Source organism: Colias eurytheme, chromosome 19, assembly GCF_061535395.1.
Source record: "Colias eurytheme isolate Ceu_HAF_F1 chromosome 19, ilColEury1 Martin Lab GWU primary, whole genome shotgun sequence".
NCBI lineage: Eukaryota > Metazoa > Arthropoda > Insecta > Lepidoptera > Pieridae > Colias > Colias eurytheme.
Genome location: NC_142998.1, coordinates 10,132,949 through 10,154,831, shown reverse-complemented (window position 1 = coordinate 10,154,831; position 21,883 = coordinate 10,132,949). Strand labels below are relative to the sequence as shown.

The 21,883-nt window shown below is 31.8% G+C and overlaps 3 protein-coding genes and 1 long non-coding RNA gene across 4 annotated transcripts in view; 2 read left to right on the top strand and 2 right to left on the bottom strand.

Annotated features, from left to right (window-relative positions):
* Positions 1 to 21,883, top strand: part of LOC149900358 (uncharacterized) — a 258,744-nt gene that overhangs the window by 6,000 nt on the left and 230,861 nt on the right. The window lies entirely within an intron of this gene.
* ninaG (neither inactivation nor afterpotential protein G) lies at positions 480 to 5,556 on the bottom strand. Its single transcript, XM_090113220.1, has 11 exons — positions 5,311 to 5,556; positions 5,007 to 5,209; positions 4,526 to 4,747; positions 4,038 to 4,247; positions 3,507 to 3,670; positions 3,095 to 3,255; positions 2,668 to 2,789; positions 2,176 to 2,359; positions 1,602 to 1,746; positions 1,120 to 1,266; positions 480 to 635 (listed from the first exon to the last, which is right to left on the bottom strand). The coding sequence occupies exons 1-11, from the start codon at positions 5,435 to 5,437 to the stop codon at positions 506 to 508; spliced, it is 1,815 nt and encodes a 604-aa protein (XP_089969346.1). The 5' UTR covers positions 5,438 to 5,556; the 3' UTR covers positions 480 to 505.
* Positions 6,973 to 8,118, bottom strand: RpL24-like (ribosomal protein L24-like). Its single transcript, XM_090113038.1, has 3 exons — positions 7,982 to 8,118; positions 7,592 to 7,914; positions 6,973 to 7,252 (listed from the first exon to the last, which is right to left on the bottom strand). Exons 1-3 carry the CDS (start codon positions 8,060 to 8,062, stop codon positions 7,078 to 7,080), a joined length of 579 nt encoding a protein of 192 aa, XP_089969164.1. The 5' UTR covers positions 8,063 to 8,118; the 3' UTR covers positions 6,973 to 7,077.
* The window catches only part of LOC149900362 (uncharacterized), a 177,013-nt gene continuing 172,741 nt past the window's right edge, over positions 17,612 to 21,883 (top strand). The window contains exon 1 of the mRNA XM_090113295.1: positions 17,612 to 17,826. The gene's annotated coding sequence lies outside the window, so the exon portion shown is untranslated. The remainder of the gene's footprint in view (positions 17,827 to 21,883) is intronic.

The following is a 21,883-nucleotide window of genomic DNA, read 5'->3' as shown; positions in this document are numbered from 1 at the left end:
CATTTAGGTATTTTAATAATGTATATATATATTTTATATGTAACTTGAGCAATAAAGAAATCGTATGCAAAACGAATTGCTTTGCAATAATATAGGCACAGTGAAGAGTCTTTTTGATATTTATTCAAATATTTATAAAATTGCTTGTACTAAAATTATGCATCATAAAAATGTAAAAAAAAAACTGCGCAGAAATAGACTGGAGGGAAAAATATATGTCACTTTAGGTCTTTAATTTTAACATACCACATTTTAAGTTATGATGTTATATTTAAAACAACTATTGCAAAATGCAATTCCATACAGGAAAAATAACATAGGAGAAATTGGACACTATTGTAACCTTAATTGTAACATATCTTAAATGTCACACATATACCGGTAACGTTTTTTACCGCATTCGACCCCGCACGCACACGCACTTGACCGTTCATAAAATTCTTTCAAATTAAAATGCTTTTAATGAAACTATCAAACTACAATATATTTATATGTTTATTAACAATCACACGTTACTTCTGATCAAGTCTACTGCTTTTTCCGCCATTCCTATGATAACCGAGTTTGGATATAAGGAGATTGGTGATGGGAACACACTTGCGTCCATTATTCGAAGTCCTGTTACGTTTTTCACCCTGTAATTACAAAGATTACATCAAATAAATGTAGTTAGTTATATAGTAATGAATATGAATGTGTTAATAACAACACAAAATATAATTATTTGACACTTGTATTAATTAAGGTAGCATCTCTCGAATTTAAGTTTATAATGATCCTTCCATCGGTGGGTCGTTTATTTTATTTTCCTTTTAGTATTTATGATGCTACCAATAGCCTAATAGGAGAGAGTAGGTACTATCACAATATACAGATACAACCAGTAGGGAAACTTCATACAAACGTTCGAAATGGCTCGCGCACACAAGTAAGCGTGTTTACGAGAATTGTAAGGGTATTATGACAATTGACAGATATTTATAAGAATACCCTTACGATTCTCATAAACACGCTTGCTTGTGTGCGTGAGCCATTTCGAACGTTTGTATGAAGTTTCCCTACTGGTTGTATCTGTATATTGCGGTACTATAGTAAACTTTTTATTAACATTATTGTTACCTAAGCTCATTGTCCACCACAGTACCGCCAGCCGCAGTACCACTAACGTGATGTCCGGTCACAGCTATTTCTCGAATCAAGCATTCTAAGTATTCGTTTGGTGGACTCGCTCTGGGTTTTGGCTTCTCTGCTGTTTGAGACTTTATCCTATGTAAAACAAAAATATATCATAAGGATCGTAAACCTAGTGTAAACAGTATCGATTAATAATAATTTGTTAATAATATTAGAAAGAAAGAAATTTATTGTCATCAATACGATAAACCACACATTAATCAGTAACAAAAAATCTTATAACTAATATTTATTTAACTAATTTACAAAATTTACAAAAACATTAATTTATTAATTATTTATGTATATATGTTTAATTACTGCAATGACGGGCTAGTAAGCAATAAAAATTAGACCACGACTGAAATCCCGTAAATTGTAAATTCTCTTCCAGGACATTATACGTGAATACGTTAATTTTAACATACTTTTTCCTCCGTTTCTGCAGACCGATCTGATCCTGTTTGGAGTATCGCCAGAAGGTCAAGCATCTCTCGAGTCGAGGCCAGTGTATCCTTGCACCTATCTCTTTGAAGGGCTTGGTGGAAACCAGCCTTTCTGCTCTGCGAACAGCTGAAAATTTCGATAAGCATCATTTACACTTCTACATTATAAAGTCAGATAAGATGGCTGCACCGATTAGACTATAAAGAAAGAAGATAAAGCAGAAAGAGACATTATTTACCATTAAATTATTTTACAGACACACATCTATGGTAAAATATACATTAAACTTATATCGATGCCAATAATTGCCATGATATATGTATATACCAACTCAATATTCCTTATATAATTTTAGCTTTATATATCTTTTCTTTCTTTTGTATAGGTATGTATTTACTTGGTGCTGAATAAAGTGTATTTATTTCTTATTATTATTCCTATATCGTTAAATAATTCAAGAATTAAACTACTATCCCGATGCTTCACACATAAATATCCATCAGAATTTTCCTTTATAAATAGTTAAAATATCTTCGATCTTCACGAGATTCTTACCTTTAACCATGCACTTCACATCCCAATCCTGTTGCAAGTAGTTCGGATTGACCACCACCGGTATAGTGGTGCTCGTGTCCCGCAGTGTGACACTCCCCCTGCTTTTGGGCTGGGTACAAGCGGCCAGGAACACGAAGCCCTCCTTGCTCGTGTCGTTGTGGAATGGAAACGAGTCGCGGAACACCTTAAAAGTTATATCTTTTGGAAATTTCTTCTTTAATTCTTTCAGCAGTCATATTTTAACTTCAAGAAATTAGATTTTATCGTCCTTCCACATATTTAAAAAACTAGGACTGTGAAAAACAAAAAACTCAACCAATTAATTAATTTAACAGGTTCTGACAGCTCTGCTCCAAATAATTAGTTTGAAAAAGACAAGGGGATAATTTAGGGGGGTATGTGCCAAAGCGAAAGACGTTATAAATTTAAAACATAACAAATATACTTAATTAGTGAAAAATTATTGAATAAATCAGGACAATATGAATATACCTGCGGCTTGTAGTTAGAGAGATCGCTTAAAAGACGTTCACTGGTCGAACCCATCGCAAACAGCATTAGGGCAGACGTGTTTTTGTATTCTACTCCCGCTACTGGTGGAAATGATAATAATCCTGGAAAGTTGAAGTTTTAAATATTTTAAACGTTTCCTATTGATAATTTAAACTTACTTAATATCTAAGATTATTTATTTATAAGAACCCTGAAGCGTTTAAATTCTCGGTAATGGAAGGAATTGAGCTAAACTTCTGTTGTTAAACACCGAATAAGAGGCGATCGAAAACTATCCTAAAAGCATTATCCTAAAGACATCAGACAATCGTGCTTCTTATGTTTATGTGTAATTTTGAACAGATACTCGAGAAAATGTTGAAACCAACTTTTGGAACCATTAAATCTACTTATATTCATTCTTTACCTTCTCCTTTCCAGTAATAATTCCAAGCTGTAGACAAAGTGAAGACCTTCGCCAATGTGACGCTGATTGGTTTCTTTATGCTAACATAAATTGGCACGTTCATATGGTCGTGAAGATTTCTTCCAACGTTGTTGTTCTCTGATACTGGTGGAATTTTTAGTCTATAATTGAATAAAAACATATTAATATCGCAACATTTTTGATTTATCTTATGGGAACTGTCTTTTGGTAAACCATCCATAGTTACAAAGTAGTTAGGACCACCATTTTTTCGGGGTATGACTTTCCTAATATTTAATAAAGCTGCATTACCAATAAGAAGGTATGCGCTGAGAATACACAGGGGTTTCATTTAATTATTTATTTTCATTCAGAATAGCATTTACTATTAACATACAATGATAATAATGACCTTTTTAATAAGTCCCTAGGTCCTATCCCGGATAGCATCAAAATCTGTGGAGTTTTTATAGCACCAGCGCACAGAATTATTTCCTTATCCACAAATATGTTGTTCAGGTATTTGTGGTCTGCTAATAAATATAGTGACGATGCGGCGTTGTTCTCAAACCTAACCTGAAAGTAATTTATAATAATTGGATTATAGGGTTTCGGTATCACTTAAATAGGTGAACGTCTTTTTTTAGCAGAAGGTAATTTTATTTAAAATATGATCGTTCAATATTAGTATGTCTTCAGTAGGTGTATCTAAAATTGCTGCATGCTTTAGTTATTACCAAGAAAATTTTGAATATTGTTTTAAAAATATTAAGGCCACATATTCATACACATCCTAGTTCCTACACATTTCATGTATATCTAGTACTTAACTATACCTACCAATTTTGGATAGTCTTGGATATCAAATCTACTACTCCTATCACTACATCATGGGACACTTTTTTCTTTTTTAGCCCACCAATTAATACTCCCAGAAGCTTACCGATATAGCCTGTGTCTTCAACATAACATGCAAGTTGGGTCTATTCAAGGCTGGCTTCAAGTACGCATTATATGCCTGATACCGTCGACCATCGCGCACCGCAGCTGTCGCACGCCGAAACAGCGTGTACCTATCTGCCAATCGGGAAGACGCACGCTTGAATATGGATGTTAGCTCGTTATCTTCTACGAGCTTTAGTTGCATTGGTGCCTGGAAATACATAATATGATAAAATTTTAAGAGTATTTTATGTTTAGAAGTTTTGTTCTTTACAGTTTGTTCCACCCTTCTTTATGCATGTAACAAAATTAATCCCAATAGTCTGTAAGTAGGTAGTTTGTAACACATTTGTAATCCGTTGTGGATAATACCACAATACTATGCAACAATTAATCAACAAGATTATAATATTAATCTACTCTAAATTGCACGTGGATTTTATAGTGTACAACGATACATAGGTATACACAATATTAGGATGTAACAACCTTTGTCTCATCACAGTAACCAGCGGACAAACACGGCGATTCGTATTCACTCTCAGTAGTTCCGAATGCCTTCATGAAATATGGTTTTAGATCCTTGAAAGTCCATCCTTCGAAACCAAGGCGCGACCACCGGTTATAATCTTCAGGTAGACCGAACCCATGCAGGAGGAAGTTGATTTGACCAGAGCCACCAAGTCCCTTTCCTCGTGGTAATATTGGAGTCTGAATATAAAACAAATAATGTTACGAACTGAGGTGAAAATGGAATTCAAAAAAGATGAACGTTTGATGGACATAAATATTCTATTTTTTCTGTACATTTTAATTTCTTTTGCTAGTATTATCATTCTTATAAATATGTGAAAACCCCAATATGAGGAGGTAATGCGTGAAAAATATGATACGAAAACGTTTATAACTACGTACAGAGGAAAATTATAATGCAGTAAGTCAAAACACGTTAATAGTATGAATAAGTTACCTGATCCCACATTCCGAAAGACGAATACTTCTGAGGTTTAGCGCGAACTGACCAATCATTTGGTCCCTGTTGTGCCGCGGTAGCCGTTAGAGGTATATTGGTGAAATATCCCATATGACCTCCAGCTTCTATCAGCAGCACCTTCACATTTGGATCCTCTGAAAGCCTGGCCGCTATCACACTACCCGCAGTGCCAGCGCCTACTATAATTGAAATATTGATGCGTCAAATTATGCTCGTTATATTTTCTAAGGGGTTTTATTTTAAATTCAAAACACGGCAAGTACGTCGTTTGAACACTTACCCACAATATAATCATAACGTTTATCAGGTTTTGTAATTATACTAGTATTATAATTAATATACTTTTGGTACACTGCGTAAGAAATAATAGCTACCGTTAACGCACCAATATACGAATAGAGAGACATTATTGCGCCTAGTTACTTTTGCTACAATCGTGTAATATTGACTGTTCATGATTCTAAATTCAGTCAGTGGCTTTGTTCTAATTGGATTGACCAGGGGTGAATAAACTTTTACCCCACGTGAAAAGTGATACGTATCTACCTACGATCTGTTATGCAAAATCAAATCAGTGTGATAATGCGATCTACTTTTACTTTGCAGAAATATTATATGAAGGTATATACCTAGTTTTGCACAAAATTTCATTTTAATGAGGCAGATGGGAAGGGAGTGTTTATAGTTGTCACAGAAACCGTTGGACGTTGGAAAAGAAGCTCAAGCTAAGGGATACAAATTTTTTATATAGAGGCCTATGGAAAGAAAAAAATTAAACAGTATTTTAATCTTCGAGATAACACAATGATTTATTCTCATACTTATGTACTCTTCACAAGTTAGGTGCTTAAGTTTCTTGGTTTATATTCGGGCAACAATACCTAATAAAAGCATTTCCAAAAGCAAACACGAAGTACCTACGATAATAATTAGGTACTTAAAAAGTTCTAATTTTCTCGCAAAATCTCCGTAAAATGTTTGCAACCCCTGAATGAAAACTTAAGAGGATTACGGTCTAGGCAGCGGAAATCAATAGGTTTATAATGATGCAATATATGACATGTTTTACTTTGATTGGAGACGACCTAGTTCCATCAGCATTCAATTATGTTATGTAATTTTTAGGTAAATCGTGGAACAATTGATGAACGATAAAATTTAATATCTAACATAAATATAATATAATGAACATTTGTCATGTTTATTCTCTCTCTGGTAGAATCCTGTATATTAGGATTAGTATTTTTTTACCAAAATTATGCTTGGTAAATTAATAAATATTAACCTATACGAAATAAATTACGTGATGAAATGCGAGGGTAGGTGTCATATAAAATAGAAAATGAACTCTGTAAGATAATAGACACCTGGTTTTAAACTTTCACCATTTTGATTTTCACGAAGTTTTAAATTTTAACAATTCTAACTTATGTAACTACAAACAGCTTGCAGAATATATCAAATCTACAAAACTATACTATAAATTTCATTAAAATATTTTAAAACAATTTGTTGGTTTTATCCCATAACCCATTTCCCCAATATCTCTTGTAAAATTTTTTGTTTGTTGTCACTATATACAAGGTGAAATGTGAAGACACTACAGTAGCTTATGCTTGGAGTAGGCAGATACATAAAACAATTTATAAATCTGGGTCAATGCTAAAACTAAGATAGTAAAACTAGGATTTCAATAAAATAAAACAACATTTTCTGTACAAACATGGTATAATCTTGGCATAGTTACAACTTTCAATGATTGGTTAAGATAACTTCTATTTCAATATTTATTATAGTATGAAACTACATAAAGAAACAGTAAATTTTCTAAATTAGAAAGTATAACAGAAATTTTTAATGTTTAACAAACACTAGATATTGGAAATTAATATTATGTTAATGTTCAATTTGAAAATTAAAATAATTAACTTATTTTATTAACAAAAAATTCTAATGTATTTATATTCCATTCAAAAACTCTCTTGCATCACATGATATCAAAAATCTCTTGTGCAATTCATTCAAAGATGTTTTGAACATTTTTCTCTTATAATTCTACTTCTCCGCCTTCTTCAATCATTTCTCCAGTAGCGGGCACCATGACGGGTGCCTCGATGACCTGCTTCCGACCTTTAGCGTCCACCACCTCAATGGTTTCAGGCTCAACTTCCATTTCTGTCTCTTCTTGCATCAATCTCTGTTTAAGACCAGCTGCGGGTGATCTGGAAGACAATTTTAATTTAAAAATTTCCAATTACTTACCAATAACATAATATCTTGTTTTGTGAAGTTGGAGTACTAAAATTTTTGTGAGCTTGGAATATGTTATGATTAATGGTTTTTATGGACAACAAACATTTAAAAACTGTTAATGTAGATTTTTGTGTGCATTGCACATAAACCAATTAAAAATTCTATACTTGTGATTGTGACAAATGATGTAGTGATATAATTAAAAACCTTCAAATTTCAATGGTATACATAGAGTTCGATAGAAAAATCATATGTATTTCGCTAATTAGTAATCCATTCTCTCAAAAAAATGTAACTTTTCAAAATACCTGATAAGAGATATATCCCTTTGTACTTCCCGGACGTCCCTCTGCCACTCCACTTCCCTTCCTTTCCTTAATCTCTGCATTATGTAGTTGTTAGAACGTCGCTGGCGTATCTCTTCTACCTTCTTCATTGCTTCTATGGTCTTGGTCCATAATTCTCTGTTGTACTTAAGCGGTACGTGACGACGCTTTTCAAACTCAAACGATGGGTCAATAGCCAATTCCTTGCCAGCTGTCTTACGATACGCTTTGGTCCATTTGGTTTTACGCGGGTTCTTCTTCTTTTTGAATGCTGCATGGCATTTTGATCGACAAAATCTGAAAATCTAACCAAAAAGTTTGTACAAGGTTGCAATAGGAAAATAATTGAAAATGTCTAAAAATTATATTTACCTTGCAGTCATTTCTCACAAATTGTATGCCGTGTCCAGGATATATCCTGGACGAGCAGAAATAACATGTTTCAATACGCATTTTTACACGTGCTGTATTGTTGTTTTGACAGCACGTCAATAAAAGAACAAATATGGCTGGACATTTGACTTAAAACGGTATTGTTACCAGTTATCACATTTTTCTAAAAAATAAATAAAAGATTTGCATTGTTATATTATTTGCTTTATTTTAAATAATCTAATGCATGTGTTCACTTGTATCAAATAGTGTCGTAACAATTAATTTCAATGCATGCAAAGTTAAGAAATTATCTTTGTCTGCCTAGTAGTTAACTAGTGGCGAAGTTTAGTATCTAATACATTTATAAAGCATTTATATTAGTTCGTCTATTCACCAATAGATGTCGCTAGAAACATCATTTGATTGTAAAATCTAAAATTATGATCACCGATTCAGAGTCAATGAGTCGGTATGAGTAGTAAAACAAGTTGCTTAGCCGGTATATCACAAAGTGAATAGGCAATACTTTTCAGTTGACTGCCCGATTTATAGCTTTCCTAAAAATACCGGCGTGTTTACTGCGTCGGTTGTATGTTAAACGTCTAATTACTTGTAAGTACCGTCGATATTGTATGGCTTAAACATACCGTTACTGATGATTTTGTTGCCATATAAATATAATTGTTTACTGTACTAGAAATTGTGTTTAACATATTAATCTATTTTCTTCAGTTTGCAAAATTTGGCGTAGATAATTTTATGAATACAATAAAAGTTATTAATGATGTTATCTATACTAATATTATAAAGAGGAAAAGTTTGTAATAATGTAATTATGTATGTATGTATTGTTTTCACGCATAAACCTCTTAACCGATTTTGATTAAATTTGGCACAATCTTTAGACCCTGAGAAAGAACATAGGCTACCTTTTATATGTACCACGGGCGAAGACGGGGCGGACCGCTAGTTATAAATATTCCGATAAGATATTATGAAAATAAAATTTGATGTAAATTAAGATAATATTATTATGACATATTAATTTCCATATCAAGTAATTCAAGTACCTAAATTACACAACGTTAACATTAATTGGCTGTGGTCAGGTCATCTTGGGTGGTAATGAGCCGTGGATGTGATACGAATCGCAATGTCTTAACTATCCCCTCGGCTTCTCTTAAATAGATAATAATATGGATAATAAAACGACACAGGAATCTTTATTGTGTGTTTAAGTTTGATAGTTTTTAAATAGGCGTACGTGGTATTTGATTGTCAAGGTCATGATCATTTTATAAGGTCACCAAAAACATTACAATAAAATTGGTGTTTATATGTTTGAAGCATACGACTGGGCGTGATCTAATGATGTTTTTTTCACCTTTTAAAGTTAACTTTGCATAGCAAAATATAGTAACAATATTTATTAAATTGACTGAATAAAGGAACTTGAAGAGGATTGGAAATTTCAATCCATGAATGCCTATCGGCTATCGCAGGAAGTTATGTGTGTAATTTTAACAATGGTAATAAGTTATAATAAGTAATAACAATTTACAAATAAGTAAAAGTATGCTACTTAGTTATTTTCTAACGTTTAGGTATACATTATTTTTATCACATCAAACTTGTATACCTAAACATTGCTCTACCAACATCTGCAATTATGTTATTCTTATAATTTTCAAAATTATATAATTTTACATTTACAAGTTTAAAGTATTTCAAAATCATTAGTTTTCAGAACACGTACTTACATTACCACCGAAGACATGGCGCCACCCAGGAAAGTCAAATTCTAAAATCAAAATGCATCTTTAATCTACGATAAACATTCGCCGAAAAATGTAATTGTATTTGCAGAATTCTAATACACAATTTTAAATTTCAATTTCTTAAGTATAAAGTTCAAATTTCTTTGCTCTAAGAAGATAAATGCAATGGATTCTTAATTTAAAATTCATGGCGCGAACGCGGTGTCACCTCGTTTGTCACCATTGACAGGCCGACGTGTTTTTTTTAAATGCACAATGACATGAGTTTTGCGAAAAAATCTCGCGCATCGTTTAAACTGATTTGCATATTCGTTTTGTGAATGGCAAATTAATGTAACTGCATGTGAATGGTCTCAGTGCATTCTTTTAAATGCATTCATTTTTTGCGTATGAAATGCAATTTCAGTTAAAATCTGCGAAATTAAATGTCGCATTTTATAACCGTGTTTTGACAAGAAACACAGCGTGATAATGATGTTTAATTATTTGAAATAAATACTTAAGTTTGATGAATTTTGAAAAGAATTTAACTCAGTTATAATGTAAAAGCCTCAATGAATATTGAGTATTTTCATGTATTTTAAACATATAATATTAAAGGACATTTTTTTTCACAAAGAGAAAAATTGCAGCTAATCGTCTATGTATCGGCGAATACTAAGGCGAATACCAAAAGGATTTTAATGAAACAAAGTTTTTTATGATATCTCGTCTATACAAAGTTCCCGCGAATTTAAAACTGTCACATTGACACTTGACAGTTGCCCGCCCTTCAGCTGTCAAACTTCGCATCGAATAGGCATGACGAAAGATTTTCAAAACCTCTTCCATAATGTGTGACCATACATTTATTAAACAAGAAAAACCCTATATTTCGCTAATATACTGAAATTTAACGAAGATAAAAGCTATTTTTCAAAAAATATTTATTAACTGTGCCAAAACAGCTCAAAGGTGTCATGGCGTAGGCGTGACGTCACTATTACGTAAATATGTAATTATCTGTATGCATAGCGAAGCAAAATTAAACAAATATTTAATTATTAAGTATTTCAAAGTTTATAAGTAGTGTGCAGTATTGCAATGTGAATCTACATAAAAATAATACCCAAAAAAAGTATTAAAGAGATAATAATATGAAATGATTGTATAAATTGGACGGAGAGAAACCCGAACCACATATTCATGAATTCGCAACTATATTTCTGTTCTGAGTCGATAAAGCATACGTTAAAAAATAGAAAATAAATAAAAATGCGTATTCTCAACATATTCATAACAACAAAATATACCTGACGCGAAGCTGTTTACATAGACGTGACGTCACGCGTGTTTCAGTCAAGATGGCCGACTGCAGAATTTCAATGTTTTATTTTATTGATAATCTCATTAATTTTAATGTTTTTACTATTTCTAAGTGACTATTTTTAATTTATTCATTATAAATTTTCCCTTAAAAACACTAATTCGATCATTTATGGATACTGTCGTCATGCCTATTGCATTTATCAATCCTAGCTAAAGTTTTAAATAAAACATTTCATGAGAATTATTCTTGATTTTTCAATGGGTAATGGAAATACTGTCTGATTGAGTATTTATAGTTTTGTTTGGTAGCAATGCCATCGTATCCTACCTTTGTCTTATATAAAAAAAAAATAGTAGTAGTATTAGCAAGAGTATTAGTAACATATTACACAAACACGCACACGCACAAGTTCATTAACGATCCTGAGTGTTTATATATGTAAAAAAAATATCTTGTATGGTTGTACAAGTATTCATCTGGTTTTATTTTACATTTTTCAAATAGGAAATTTATAATTTAGTAATTAAACAAAGATTACCAACAGCATCATATAATATTAAGCCGTAATTTTCTAATAGAATCCAATTAAATGTCCTTTTCCTCTCAAAATCTAAACCTAAGCTATATATTTACAGATTGTAGTGTAACGAGTCAGCAAATTACAAGCGGAGCGCTTACTAGAGCCCTGGATTATATTCAATGAGGGCTTGTTATAGTTAGAGTTTAGACCTTTACCATAGACTACTAAATAGTTATGCACTTACGCTAATTCATGTTATTTAGACATGTGATATCCGACTTGAAAAAAATGGGTATAAATAGTGAGATATGTGCAGATAGTAGAATAAATTGTTGTTGTTTAATTATTTTATTAATACGTGTTGTTGTTGTAATTTTAGAAACTGATTAATAACCATAAATTGGACTAATTACTAAGTTTTTATATCATAAAAATATGTGTGAATGAGAGAAATTTATAATTAGGTACCTACTACTTATTGTTTTAAGTTGTACTGTTGTCATAATATTGTTCCAAATGTGATATCACTAAGTTGAACTCCTATCTGAGTATTTTACAATGCTAACCTAAAGCTGTGTATCGCTTTAGTTTCAAGGTTGATAATGAATAAGAAAAACACGATATTCACTGAAACGTAAGGATTTATATGGTGCGATTAATACCAACTTTCAAAAGCGTTAATAACATGAAAGAATAGAATAAAATCAATAAGTCGGTGTCGTATGTCGTCGTGGTAAGCTGTTTCACTGATATGATATGACGGATTGCACATTTTAAAACCTTTTATAAATTACACGGACGTAGACCGAGAGCTGGTATAAATTAAATTCGCTTTGACTACTTCGCTAACTGTTCAACAAGTATGAAGTGAGCAACGTACGTCGTAAACGAACTGAATAAACGAAAAATTTTAATACTAACACATTATCATATATATCTCAATAATCATATTTAAGAGAATATACTTTATAAATTGTAACTAAAACATATATTTTGTACACATATTTACATAATATTTTGGTTTGGTTTTGAATCATAGATAATCATTTAGGCCCTCTAAACTATCGTGATTAGCTCTACTAGTCCATTGTGTAGAGGGCTCATTAAAGACGTATCAATTTTCCTTCCCCAGCTCTTGGTCTACAGATATTAAGCCCCATTTAGCATTGTGCGAATTTGATCCCCATATCTGTCTTGTCCAATACCAGCACAATGGCCATTCGTTTGTTCTCAGTAAAATATTATTGCTTTTGTGCCATTGTATTGTGTGTTTAAAAACTTTTCATGTTATAACACTGCGTCCGAGTTGTGTTTTATCAAACAATATTGGAGTGCTTGTCATATGTTATAGTTATGATTGATAACAGAAGAGTGGATTTGGAATTTCAGAATATTATGTTTCTTTTACAATTAATGATTTATATATTGTATTCCTAATCTGATATTCAAAATATATGTAAGATTTTTTAATTTGGCTCTAGGCGAATAAAACAATAGGCGAAAATGTAATGCATAAAAAATCTTCCTATGTGTATCAGTGTAACAATCTTAGGTTAGTCAGAATACTAGTTGGATAATAGAGCTGTTTGAAAATATTGCAAGGTATATTGCATATATGCACAATAACTATACTTAGATTTCATATTGCTGCAGATTTGTCAAACGTAGGTATACTTCATCGCGATACATGCGTAGTTCAAATCTAACTGTAAAAAGATCTAACATTATTAACCAATATTATGAATTATGCTAATAACACAATGCTAACATAAACGCCATGAATGGAATAGACACACTACATTTCCGTGAAAGCCGAGCGGAGATAAGTAGTCCACATTAAGGAGCCGTAAATAATCACAAATTGCATCTTCTCAGTACCGCGCACCCGTTTGTAGTGACCGTCAAAACACGAGTGCAAAGCGAAGCTAAGCTGATATGTTTCCAAGTAAGGAATAGGAATTTGTTGATATGCTATAGGCCGGAATAGAGCGATTTAGTGCGGTTAGTTTGGTTGGTTTTAGGGACCGTGTTGGGAATGTGTAAAAGTGTAAAGGATGCCTAGGTCGAATGCAAAAACTAAAAAAAAATAGAATTAGAGGACATAAAAAATTGATAAATATGGCAATTTTTCGCTTATGTCGTCTTATTGTCTACCAGTCTACCAGACCATTCAAGAGAGATAACAATAAAAATATTGAAATGAAAAAAGTACGATAATTGATATCATTTCAAACAATTTTCATAACTTATTTAAACCACCTACAAGTGCAGTTTATTCACAGATAATAACATTAAAATGATATTTTAGGATAGTTTCTACGCATGACGGCTAATCAGTTTAAATTATAGCGACCTTGGCATCGACGTGGGTAATTTATTGCATTTATAAGTAAACACTTGTAAATGATCTGCTCGGTGTTTGAGTAATTTAGTTATCGAATGCTTGAAAAAATATTAGGGCGGTTTATATGGGTAGTTTCAGGAATATAAGGTAAAGAGAATTTAGAGAGATATACTCTTTTTTATTACGAGAGACTTCTTTAACTTTTCATTGGCTAAATCAATGCAAACAATGTAATTAACTAGCTTAGCACCCGCGGCTTCGCCCGCTTTGTCTAAAACCTAATAAATTATATACTAAAACCTTCCTCTTGAATCACTCTATCTATTAAAAAAAACCGCATCAAAATCCGTTGCGTAGTTTTAAAGATTTAAGCATACAAAGGGACATAGGGAAATAGGGATAGAGAAAGCGACTTTGTTTTATACTATGTAGTGACTATGTAGTGGTTTGCTAGTAGATTTAAAAATTTACTATGGCCATTTTACTCATTAGGTTAAGTACTTTCGATATCAGTTTAAAGTTTTTTGATATCTGTAATAGTTACGGAATAATCGCCTGTGCACACTTAACGATTACACCCTGTATAGTAGATGAAGGGATATGAAGGTAAATTATTATTTATTAATATTTTTGGCTTGGACTATAATTGTATTAAGAGCTATGTAATGATTTGCAGTCCTTTGTTGATCATTCTTGTAAAAGTACTATTTTTATCATTAAAAAGAAAGTTGAAATTGTGTTTTCAAAATCCGTTACTTTCGTTTTAAAATTCATTCTGTAAATAACTTTGTACATACTACGATGATACCAAGAAAATTGTGTTAACATTTTATATGTTGTATATACAAAATTGTGTGATCGCTTCCTTACAAGACATTATGTTAAGATGATCTGTTTTTAACTGCATTACCTGTACCAACAAAATACATTTAATAATTGCCATGACTTTGAAATTTGGGGAGAGCCACTCGTATGTATGAAATCACAATTTAAAAAAGTTAGCCAAGCTATTTTGATATATCACAGCATATTTTATTGATAAATATTGGCGTCCACTCATCTAATGTAGAGTTAAACGAAATATTATGGTAAGTATTGAAATTATTACAAACATAGGGAAAAACAGTGAAGCACGTCCCATCTTCAAAGGGGACTATTATAGTATAGTATTTACTATATTTACGCTTTGAGGTAAACGGTTAAAATATCATACAATTATGGAAGAATTTAAAGAATGTTCAGACATTTGATGAAGGTCGTTGTACCTGTCAATTATTTTGTTCAAATATGCGCGAAAAATTACCGAATATCCGTAAACTCAAATACGGGGTTCAAATTTTACTTGTAGTGCAATTTTTGCATATAAATCTTTTCGCTGGTGTTAAAAACAATTCTGAAGCTACTTATTTCATTCCTTATCACCGTGTGTTAAAGTTGGATTTGCTGTGTGCTTGATATTTTTCATTTTGTAACAAATAATGATGTGTCAGAAGCGAGATTTTGCCCTCAGGAGACACCAGGCTTTTGTCTTATACTAAGATCACAATGAGTTAAAAATATGCAATCAGTTGTAGTATTTATGTTCAAGCGAGTTTGGCGTAAAATCCTTTGTATTTATTTGAGTATTTGACTCTACTTTGGTGTCCTAATGTACGGTAGAATTAAATGAAATGATGAAGTTGTGTTATTTTGAAACGTACCGTTTTGTTTGTCTGGAATCATTATGCAATAAATTTTGGTCGAACCTTGAATTTTGCGTACATGTTATTTATGAATAAACTTCACTGCTTATTTAACTAGGGGTCTTATTTATTAGAAAAAAAGAGTTTGATGGTGAGATTTTCTGTGTGAAATTATATAATTCAATATCAAATATCTAAGTGACATTTCAGAACAAACTTTCATTTTCTGATATTTGTCGAAAGATATACAATACATTATAATTTCAGTCCAATATTACCTACTTCAAATGAGTGAGACGAGGTTTTTTTTATGTATTACACCGGTTATTATGAAAAAGTCAGCTTTTATATTATATGAAAGCGTTTTAAATAGACAGATAGACTTTCACGTTTTTAATAGGCAATAATATTATCTATGGATAAATACTAGTTTTCACTTATACATATAAACAAATTGATAATTAAATTAAATTGCATTGAAATTACTTCTATTTTGTAATCGCTACCGTAATTTGTTAGAGTTAATTATATGCGAGGAATATAAAATAAATAAAGTTACATTATAAGAAATATGGTGAAGATGTTTGGTTGTTGTGTGATTGCATTGTGGTAGTATAGTGTAAAAAAATTAGCTTGTAAAAACCATTTGGTAGAGCAGAGTATTATTCTTTAAGGGGCGGGGTTTTGTGATGTTTGAATTCTTACTTATTAATATTGTGGAATTTTAGGTATAATTATATCTTACTTATCTTATTAATTTTAAGAATAACACAACTCTAGCTGTTCCAACATTTATTATTTTGAATGAAGCGAAATATTTAGTTTCATTGTTAAATATTAAGTTCATGTAAACGGTTTTAATGAGACTATGTAAGCTATTATAATAAGATAATATTGATGTCTAGTAGCGTGAGTCATCGTGACTTGCAAATATATTGGCGACATTATGTTAGATTGAACTATTTGATATGTAAAAATAAACGTTTTTATATGTTTGGCTTTGACTACTGTGGTTAAAATATAATAAAATATTTAACACAGCTATAGCAATTTTGTGAATGATATAATTGTGGAAATGTCGCTAAATAAGATACGAATAAGTGTATAGAAACTTTCTCTTAAAAAGGATTAGAACATGAGAAATACAAATAGCTTTTTATTCTGTTGAGCTGAGGTTTACGTAGAATATCTCTTTTTATTCTTACGTTAGCATTTTTAAGTAGCTACATACCACAACGCACTTTATAGTTTCCCTAACATCCAGTTTCTTGCATATTAAGTAGTCAATATTATTACATAAATATATTGATTCTTCATTATCTGTGTATCTTTGAAGCCAACTAAGTAATTATTTTAATTGTTTGTCGAGTAAGTTTTAATTAGTTAAAAAATAAACTGTCAATTGACAGAAAGGTTTACATTTATTTGTAAATTTTAATAATGAATTCATTATGTGATATGTCGTGTAGTTATCTATATCTGTATGTGTGTAATTAATTGGAAATAATATATTCGCAGTTATGTAAGTATATGTATAAAATTTATAAATGTATACAGGTGGTGTCTTTAAGAGGCTTAAATAATAAATAATTAAAAAAAACTCTACATTATTATTAGCTTTTATTCCTTGAAACTTGATAATTATAAAGTTTAGAAACAATATCCATGCCACCCGCATAGTTGGATGCATTAAAATATAAAATTAAAACAGAGATATCAAAACACAAATCTCCTCGAAGTAGACCGCTGTCAATTTTAATTCTAAAGTAGGACTTGGGAGCACGCGAATTTCGCGCCGAATCAGCTTAACTTGTCAAAATTGACGCGCGCAAATTAAGAAGCGCGGTGGTCTGCGAGCCGGAGAACGTGCTAAAGGTGCAGCGTCAATCTCACTTCACAGATTTTTCTTTTAGTTTCAAAATAAATGAAAAAAAAGAAACATTCGTTTTATTGCTGTCTCGCGGCAGTAGCTCAGTTTGAAGATTGGTCGCAGCGCGCGCGCCCGTTTGCCGTCCGCCATATTTTCCCGCCTAGCGTCAGCGCGATTTCGAATTCAGAAACGTTTGACATTTCTTTTTTTTTAAGTGCAGTTCTGGTGTGGCCTGTGTTGTGCTGTGTTTGGTAAATGTAAAAGGGGTGCACTATAGTTAGTTTAGTGTGGTTTGATATCATTGCGATGACATTTAGCATATCCTGTCCGTCGACACAGGTAAGGGCTAGATTTAATAAGGCAAATCAATAGGTTGTGTTAACAACTTTCCTAATTGGCTGTTATAGTTACATGCAAGTGTTATTCGAAGAGGTAGCCCCAATTTCTCAAATGGCATTTGTCGTCAAAAACATCCAAAAATTTCTCTAAAACACAATCAGTTTCACAACTATTAGGTATTATAAAATTTAATTGAATTAAATTTGAAATAAATTCAAGCAAAAAATTATTATTTATTAATAGAGCGCTTGCTATAATTTCATTGCCCGATTATTGTAGATTTAATTATTGTAGATTATTACAGTATCTTAAGATAAAATATTATAGTATCTTCACCGTGTGTGCGCGCTTTAACACGTGGAAAGTACAAATGTTTAAAAAAAATGCAGAAGATCAAATTTTGTCTCTACACAACTCTTGGTAGCAATAATAACTCCAAGATCAAAATTTAAATAAAAAATAATTAACTAAAAGATCTTTAGCACACTCCGTACCATGCCATGGCTCGAATTTGTAAAATTCTGTAAGTTCGAAAACAAGCACAAAAAAAATAATTGTAAATCCGTATTGAAGTTATTTCCCAAAGTATGATTGCCAAGAAAATAAATTATACCTAAGAAAGGTTTCATGTCCCTTTTGGACATTATTAATTTTATAAATGACATGTACCATTACAATGCAAGCTGATTTAACATTTATTTATAATATCTACAATCACTAAAGTGTTTTTGGTTGTTATTTCAACATTGAACACATAAAATTAAATGTTTATTATTCTAATACACAATATATCCATGTTATAATGAGCTTTCCAGTCTAATCTAGATATGTTGGACACTAAATGTCTGCGTTTGTCCCTAATGAGTCCAATAGAATATAATATAGTGGTATCTTGATAGAAGTTGACTCGCGGAGGCTTATGTCTGGCTTATGCTTTTGCAGTTGACTCTACAATTTATTTAAAAGACCTATTCAATTTCGATGAACTGCTAGGCGATGGTTAGAACATAGTTGATGAAGAAGTGACCAATTATAGCATTCACGACAGTAATTTTAGTATCGAATATAATATAAGAAAGTAAGTTATTTAATAATTGTTATGAAGGGGCGAATTTGGGAATGGAATTTTGTGTGGTGAAAGGCAATTACCATATTATGGGAAAACAAGTGGAAACATTTGGTCCTTCTATTATATTATCTTTATTCTTTCTTTCTCTGCAAATTATCAAACCTATCTTTGACTTTGAGCATTAATCTTTGACGAAAGTCCAAAAATTTCAATGAAACGGTAGGTACTTAATCATTTTTATGTGTAGATTGTAAATACACCATGAAATCATTTCTTCGAAGAAAACTGACATCTTATTAATAATTATAATGTAGAGTAGTAATACATTCAAAATAAGCAATTAGCAATCGAATTTAACCTAAGCCTTCGGGACTTCCAATACACTTGCAAAGGTCTAAACTACATTGATGACATGCAAATTGAAACATAATCAGAATGCAAAATTAATTATCATTATATAATTCTTTGCATATTTGGTTCCAACTACTTTAATTATATGCGTGCATATATTGAAAGTGTATTTGCGATTAATAGTCAATATGACGTCATAAACTGTTCCTACAAAGTAATAATATGTAATCTTAGCTAGCAATATATACCAATGAATTTATCTATATCATAATTATTCAGAATACATGAATTTATATGGTAATGAAACATCATACCATTATGTAAATTAGATAATAAGACTTAGTGAATATAATGTTGCTCTACATTATAAAGATTTTTCAGAAAGATTTAAATCTAGGAAGCACCATGATGATGATGACATGATGTATTAACGGCATGCTTTTAATCAGTTCCAAATATTAAATGTCACAACCTAAAAAATCTAACTAACTGCAATTTGAGTCCAGTCTCTCCCATATATACTGGACATTGGCGGAGTCCCTACTTATTTGGAGCCATTAATTAAGAGAAGAAGAAGCCAAATTATAAGAATCCTGCAAAAGTAGTTTGATTACGAAAACATTAAAATGGAATGTGGAACAGTAATTGTGAGAAAATAAGCTGCTCCTCTCTATGAGGAATTAACTTAACTGGTAGAAGTGTCTATCAAACTTTGTCGTAGTAAGCTCTGCTATCACTATACGATACTGTTGTGTCCCTGGTTTCCTTAAGATACTATTCTTTCAGTATAAATTCATCGCATGATTTCATACCACTGTCACACTGTGTTATGCGCTTTTCACTTCTTAAAAGCCCTTCCCATGATCCTTTGGCTTTCAGTCACTTTAACTTGGTTTTAATACATTAAAATTATATAAGGTTTCTCTTGTAAGGGATTTTGTATTTAGTACGCATAGTTTGTGTTCAAATATTTAATAGTTATTAGTGTGTGTACGTATTTAAATTGATTGTCTAACGGTAGATACGTTTGTCTTATAATACTCAGGTCACGCTTGTTGCTAGTCATGTTCATATCTCTTGGTGACAAACTTTATAGAGTCATTCATTTGTGGAATTATTTGATACATTTTGCTGCAAATGGCGGGCAAGAATTGTGTATTGTTACAGATATTATATGGTTACAATGCTTATAAAGTCATATTTTCGGATATTCTTATTCTGATAAAGAGCTAACAATAACAAAATTTATATACACACTTAAAAAAAACCGGCCAAGTGCGAGTCGGACTCGCGCACCGAGGGTTCCGTGGTAGTAAGTTTAAGATTATTAAAAAAAATATATTATGTGATGTAACTAAAAATTTATGGTTTTCGTAATTTTTCCTTTATCTATGCTATAAGACGTTGCTTCGTACCAAATTTCAAGATTCTGAGTTCACGGGAAGCACCCTGTAGGTTTTGATTCCCTTGCAAGTGTCGAAAATTTGCGGCATAAACGGCTGTATCTTTTGATTGCGTTGGCTTAGAAGTTTGATTTTTTCACAGCTTCAAGGGACAGTAGACCTGAGTAATTGATATCAATTTCAGCTTCATACCTCCACGCGTTCCTGAGAAAAAGGGTCTTGACAGACGGACGGACGGACGGACGGACAGACGGACAACAAAGTGATCCTATAAGGGTTCCGTTTTTTCCTTTTGAGGTACGGAACCCTAAAAATAATGTATTGTAACTCAATAGTTTAAGCGGATCAATAAGAAGGTACGTTATTATAAAGTATGATTTTTGCTATTATTCTTTTTCTAATTATTAGTAATGCTCTTTGCAAATGAGTATATCATTATTTTCCAGTTTTACATATGTAAAACGCGTTTAACCGTGTTTAAAACCAGTAAAAACCAAATAGTGTCGAGTGCTACCGCTATCATTAAGCGGTTTTGGTTTGTAAACAACTTTGGAAACTTTCTTTACAGTCGCGTAGATAAGTGCTTTGTTTTTCCTTGCACTTCAGCTTTGTTTGGAAATCTTTAAATGTTAAATATTATGTTAAATATGTAAATACTGTGTGTCTTATATAGTTGCTAATAGTTGTTAAGGATTATTGTTAATTGAATGCACATTTATTACTTATTTTGTAGCGTAATTGGTTATTATTTATCAACCAATTATTTTATAAGTTCATCAAGCGCTGACTCACTTAGCAGTCCGCATGAAAATCATAATGCCCTTCGAGTTCGAAGTCATTTTTAACCGACTTCAAAAAAAGGAGGAGGTTATCAATTCGGCCGGTATGTTTTTTTTTTTTTTTTTTTTTATGTATGTACACCGATTACTCCGAGGTTTCTGAACCGATTTACGTGATTCTTTTTTTGTTCGATGCGGGATGGTGTCGAATTGGTCCCATAAAATTTTTATTCGGATAGGCCCAGTAGTTTTTATTTTATGAGCATTTTTGTCTGAATTTGTAAATGTTGCAAGTGCAAGTTTGAAGACGGTTGTTTTTAACGCATTTATTGACTTGTATGGAACTACATATACTTAGCGGTCATCCTACGATGGCCTCTCATGTCTTGAAAATTTTTTTCACATTATGATTATTGATTGCATCAAAAAAGCCAATTAAGAAGGGCAAATTTTAA

Coding starts and splice junctions, on each gene's coding strand:
- RpL24-like (XM_090113038.1), bottom strand. CDS start 8,062: ATGCGTATTGAAACATGTTATTTCTGCTCGTCCAGGATATATCCTGGA. Junction 7,915..7,981: donor TTGTGAGAAATGACTGCAAG/GTAAATATAATT, acceptor CTTTTTGGTTAG/ATTTTCAGATTTTGTCGATC. Junction 7,253..7,591: donor AGGGATATATCTCTTATCAG/GTATTTTGAAAA, acceptor ATTGTCTTCCAG/ATCACCCGCAGCTGGTCTTA.
- ninaG (XM_090113220.1), bottom strand. CDS start 5,437: ATGTCTCTCTATTCGTATATTGGTGCGTTAACGGTAGCTATTATTTCT. Junction 4,248..4,525: donor GTTACTGTGATGAGACAAAG/GTTGTTACATCC, acceptor ATGTATTTCCAG/GCACCAATGCAACTAAAGCT. Junction 1,267..1,601: donor CTGCAGAAACGGAGGAAAAA/GTATGTTAAAAT, acceptor TGTTTTACATAG/GATAAAGTCTCAAACAGCAG.